The 5,709-nt window shown below is 36.5% G+C and overlaps 1 protein-coding gene across 1 annotated transcript; it reads right to left on the bottom strand.

Annotated features, from left to right (window-relative positions):
• Positions 1–1,673: 1,673 nt before the first annotated feature.
• LOC105036026 (anthranilate O-methyltransferase 1) lies at positions 1,674–5,151 on the bottom strand. Its single transcript, XM_010911762.3, has 4 exons — positions 5,016–5,151; positions 4,529–4,933; positions 3,062–3,334; positions 1,674–2,217 (listed from the first exon to the last, which is right to left on the bottom strand). Exons 1-4 carry the CDS (start codon positions 5,094–5,096, stop codon positions 1,855–1,857), a joined length of 1,122 nt encoding a protein of 373 aa, XP_010910064.1. The 5' UTR covers positions 5,097–5,151; the 3' UTR covers positions 1,674–1,854.
• Between the last annotated feature and the right edge of the window lie 558 nt (positions 5,152–5,709).

The following is a 5,709-nucleotide window of genomic DNA, read 5'->3' as shown; positions in this document are numbered from 1 at the left end:
ATTAAGAGAGGACATCGAATTTTTGTGTGGCATCTCTTCTTAGTCATTGGACATCTTATGGTGCTTGTAATTAATAGGAGGGCAAATGGGTCAGATTGGATGGGGTTATGTGTGACCCTGACTTGACCTGATTCCTTGATCGAGTCATAATATTAGACTCAGGCCCAACGCACAAGAAGATTCGGTTGGATCAAGTCAGGTCTTTTGTCAAAATTTTGCATACAATGGTGGGTCGGGTCCTTGTATAAACCATCTTCAGCTTGAAAAGTTTAGGTCTAAACTGGATCTGGATCAAGCATAGCCAACTACATCTTGATTACCATATATCCAACTACTACTAACCGCACAAAATAGAGAATAACCAGTATTGCTCTCAAAACAAATTATAATAGAAAAATAATTTTAAACCTATCATTTTGTTAAAAAAATGCTCATAAAAGTCTTAAATCATAACTAGAGGCTGAAATAGATTCAGATCTTAATGGTATTACCAGATTCGTGTCAGGCCGGGTCATAGAGTAGAAAATCCAAAATTAACTTAAAAATCAGATCGAGTCTAAGAAGATCAGATTGAGTCAGATCATAAGTCCACCCAAACTTGTTTGCAGTCTTAGCAATTAGTTATCATCTAAACTATTTTTGGAGTGTTCTTTTTTTTTAAGATGAATTGATAGGGTGCAATATGAGGACTTCCTATAGGGTCACCCATCCTAATATTACTTTTGCCCAATAACCCTTAACTACAGAGTTCTAATGAGATTCGGTGGATTGCTACTGGTATGATCACATCCTAAACCACGTCTAGAGTTTGAAGTTGTGCCTTGTCAAACTTCTATATTTGGTAAAGTGCTACCATGGTCATGAACTTTGATGACAAAATATAGTTACCTAATGGCAAAGCTAAAAGTCATAATGAGCTAGAATTTTATAGGGGCTTGTCATCTAGCCAGATCCACGATGATGATGAATAATAATAGTAGTAATAATAACTATTGTTATTGTTATTATGTTGATGGTGTTATAATACTATCATCATCATTATTGTTGTTGTTGTTATAAATTTTTTAATCAAAACAATATTTTAGAACGAAATTTGATAAGGTAGTATACTAATTTTCCATATTAAAATAATACCAAATTTGATCAACAAGGCATTGCCAAATACTAAAATAGCCATCATAATCATCATAATTTATGTATACTAAATACTATTAATAGGTAATTATGCATACATTTTTAGGGAGAATACTAAACTAACGTCAACTGGTGCAAAAAATCCTGCATCCACAGCGCTATTGCTTGTATGGAGAGATTTATTTTTCCTATTACTAGCCATCCATATATTGTAGAAAATTTGATGATCAAGAGAAAATATTCATGGAATATAAAGCATCCTCTCATTCACTGGCCATTTCGTAATACACAGACGAAACGAGACTATGACATCATCCACTATATGGTTCGTAAGCGCTGTGGAAACAACTATTAGAGGCAGTGGTACTAGTTCTCTAGGATTATTTGTCAACATTTCTTTAGTATTGAAGAGTAATGCGACAGGGCTCCATTTGATGCACACTAAAGGTTCTCTTTACCACGTGGTACAAGGGGATTTATGTAACTCGCAAGAACAACTGCTATACATGCAATATTGAAACCAAAAGAAAGCAATAGAGAAAGTAGGGAACAAGTTTTCATTTTATGCTCATAATGATTCAGTTTCCCACATACCATGACACCATTACACCCATTAAGCACACAACGAATATTTTTATAGATCTTCCATCATGACCAGTGAATATTTTTATAGATTATTATAGATCTTTTTTTTTTTTGAATGGAGATCCAAATTCATCTTCACATTTTTGTCTTCAAAGCAATGACAAAAACAGGATACTTGGTCTTCTCCTTCAAGAGGTGCTTCGCAACATTCTTTGCATATCTTGAAAACAAATCATCAAGTATGTGCTCCCCAAAGTTGCGCATAATCACGGGTTCTATCACTGCTCTTGTACTCTTTGCCACATTTTCCCCACTTATAAAATTATCATATATGTAATCATCACTAGAGTCATCAAGTGGATCCCAATTTGACTTGAATATTTGCATTTGATCGAGATCAAATAATCCTACACTTTGTATCACTGCCTTCACTTCCTCTATGGAAGGTGCATAAAAAGGCAAATTAAATGCATCCACTTTTTCCTTCTCCACGATACCCTGTATTCCACAAATTAACATGTTTCAGAGAGTCAGCTGTCAATATAAATAGCAAAATAGCACTGAACAAGAAAAAACATAAAGATGTTTAGGATCTCATTTTTGCCCATGATGGGAATGTCCCCTTAACTTACCTTCATTTAATTAAGATAAGGGATACAAACAAACTCAAGGTGCATTTGGTTTATGATTGGAATCAAAATCTGAATGAACTGAAATAGAAATTAGAGTGGCCGTATTTCTCAATATATTTGGTTCAAGATCAGAATCAGACTTAGAATCGGAATGGAATTTGAATACTAGATGAGAATAAGGATTGGATTTTAGGAGATTGAGATATTCTCATTCCCTCCTAAAATCAAATGGAAATGGGACTCTATCTAGGCTGAAATGGAAGTCACTTATTCCTATTCACTTTTAAGAGTACCTCCCAATCAAACTTGCTGCTTTGCCGGGGTTTTGAAAGATTTGGGTTGCTATAAAGAACCTAATCAACTTTTTGTAAGAGAGGCTTGCATTGGGTTAACTGTTATGCTTATGTAATCCTTTATCTCTCATTTTCTGCTTAAATTTTTTTTAGGTCCTGTAAATTTTCTGAATCTAAATAAACTTGTTGGTGGCTGATCACAACCTCCATTACCATCAAAAAAAAAAAAAATCTCCCAATCAAACATGCTCTTTAAGTATTGGATTAAAAATCATCTTCCTATATCAATTCTCTAAACTCTCTTTCCATCAGCCTTCTTGTTAGCTGCTTTCTTCCATAAGAGATGTCATAAAGAAGTCTGGCACCCAAAACATATCTCAAGTACCATAAAACTATGAAAGAAGATAACATTTATACCTCTAGGACCATAGCATTGAGTGCCTCCGCCAGTAGTCCCCAAAGTTGGCACAGTTCTCCACTTGGTGCACGTTCGGTAGTCCTTCCCAAGAATGTTAAGACCATCCGACCTCCGAAACTAAGTTCTTCGAAACGGGACTCGAGAAATGTCGTGAAGTCCCTCTGATATTGCTCTTGATATGATTTCACCACAACAGGTGGACTTGTCTCTGATATGTAGATGTTTCCCTCATTTAATGGAACACCCGTGTTACTCTCAACTCCCGGAGGGACCTAGTATATATTTGAAAATTGAAATCAGTATTCTGAAATATTAAATGACGTATGGCTGTAAAAAATAACATATAATGACTTAAAGAAAAAGAATATAGATGCAAGTATAAATGTAAAAAATTATATATATATTTTCTTTCACGATAGTTCATTGTCTTTTTTTCCTTTTATTTTTTATTTTTTTTCCGCAATGGTCCCGTGATTAAACAAATTCCCTCTAAAGAATCCCTTATACATGCTGGACCAGGAAACAACGTCCGGACTACTGATATTGGAAACCATACCATTACCAGTTTATTTGGTATGGCATATACCCTGTGACGAGACAGTACTGGATAATATAGGATGATTCCGCTTAGTTCGGAGCAATGCTTACCAATTTAGCTTATATATCCTTTTACCAAAAAAAAAAAAAAAAAGGCTTATATATCAAATCAAACATTATTGCTATATGCTATCTTACTCGTACAGTATAGCACATGTCAATATTATGGGAAGGTACGAGACCAGCCAATCATTTGATACCTCTCATTAGAAGCCAAGAGGCATCATTTTTTATGGTGGTTATTTGCCATTTTACCACTATTCAGAATTAAATATGGAATCATTTTTATGAAGAGTTTGCTCTCCATGAGTTGGGCTAAGAACCATTAGTATATGGCTAGGGTGTCAATACAGGCCGATAATCTATTAACCCAATCTAAAACCTACTCAAAATATAGGGTTCGGATATGAAAAGCAAAAACCCAATAAGCTATGATCAGGTTGATCCATGATTTATGTGGATTAAGGAAAACTACAATAATAGAACAATTTGAGGTTGATCGCATGCCGAACATGATATTTATTATTGGATTTGAATTTTTTGCCAAACAAAAAGCATCAATGCATAATCCTTGAGTACTTGTATATCCAGAAACTCAAATAATGTATCCAGCGTGAATGATACATGCATGTGATATGTTGGACCTGCCTGATCACAAAACGTCATCATTTGTCAACCAATTGGTCACGTGGTTCAGCGGGTCCCATGTGACAAATCCGCTGGCAGGGTGCCACGTAATACGTGGGACCTGAATAGACGATTGATTAAAAAAAAAAATCGGTGCACAAAGAGTATTGTGTGATTCACTAAAAAAGTTAAAGAGTATATTTATTATATGCAAGAATTGAAAAAGAAAGAAAGATGCAAACCTGAGAGAGCCACATGAGGCAGTAGGAGGAATGGAAGAAATGAACGCTTCGAGCGGGGAAAAGCCTCCCATAGAAAGAGCCAGGCACTCCCACAACATAGAACGGCGGAATCCCCCCTCCCTTCTCTTCCTTTAATTTCTCCTCATATCCTTCCAGAGACTGAAAAATACTATTGAAGTCATTCCCCGGGAGATCGTTCAAGAAGAACTGGACCTCCGGTGGGGATCGTCCCAGCCGTCGGCTCTGATCGTCGACGATATCGATCACCTCGAAGACCACATGAAAAGTGTTAGGACCGGAAGAGCAACCCAGGTCAGCCACCACCATGCTCTCAGGCAGAACGGTCTTATAGACCTCTCTCACGGCCTCCTCCACTATGGACTTTGTTTCAAATATTGCCTTCTCCTGGGAAAATTCACAAGCAAAAGGTTAGAAATGGCAATGTGGAACCTTGGGATAGCATGAGAGACTAAGGGAGATGACTGACTTGAAGCCTGGAGTTGGTGGCGTAGCTGGTCTCTCCAGCCCCTCCAACCATGTGAAGAACTTGTTCTACCTTCATCCCCATTAATTCCTTCTAACAAACACTTCTAGTGGTTTAGTCTCTCGCAAAGTGAATACAATTCTTGCGGTTTGGTATGCTATTTCTCAGCTATGAGGGCCTATTTATAGGTGCGCGGAGTAGACGTCGGCCACCCACTCTCAAAGAATGGTTACCTGGCGCAGAAGGGCGCTACGGTTATTTGATAGCGCCGACGCGTACGTAATGGCTGACGTTGGTCCTTTGCGTCAAAAATTTTGGGCATTTGACATAAAGCTGGTACATATGGCATACTTTATAGCTACAAATAGTCGTGAGGCACATTTGATTCGTCGTGTTCTAAAAAAGAGAGAATACGTGAAAGATTTGTATTTATTTTCTCTGCCTCAAGATCATTATTATAATAATACATACATCAATATATAGCCTAAGCAAGAAAATGTATCAAGATTATTAAAAAAAATGTCTAATACAATAACAAAATGATAAATATGTTTAATATCCTCTCTCAAATTCAAGATTATAAAATAGAACCCCATTTAAATTTGGAAACTGGATCATAAAAGCATTCAGATAAATGTGCTTTGGTAAAAATATGAGCAATCTGATCAACTATGGTGACTGAAATTAATGAGTCATA

The sequence above is a fragment of the Elaeis guineensis genome, chromosome 8 (assembly GCF_000442705.2).
Source record: "Elaeis guineensis isolate ETL-2024a chromosome 8, EG11, whole genome shotgun sequence".
Lineage (NCBI taxonomy): Eukaryota > Viridiplantae > Streptophyta > Magnoliopsida > Arecales > Arecaceae > Elaeis > Elaeis guineensis.
This window is presented reverse-complemented; position numbering and strand designations above follow the sequence as displayed.

Coding starts and splice junctions, on each gene's coding strand:
- LOC105036026 (XM_010911762.3), bottom strand. CDS start 5,096: ATGGGGATGAAGGTAGAACAAGTTCTTCACATGGTTGGAGGGGCTGGA. Junction 4,934..5,015: donor CCACCAACTCCAGGCTTCAA/GTCAGTCATCTC, acceptor GAATTTTCCCAG/GAGAAGGCAATATTTGAAAC. Junction 3,335..4,528: donor GCCTCATGTGGCTCTCTCAG/GTTTGCATCTTT, acceptor AATATATACTAG/GTCCCTCCGGGAGTTGAGAG.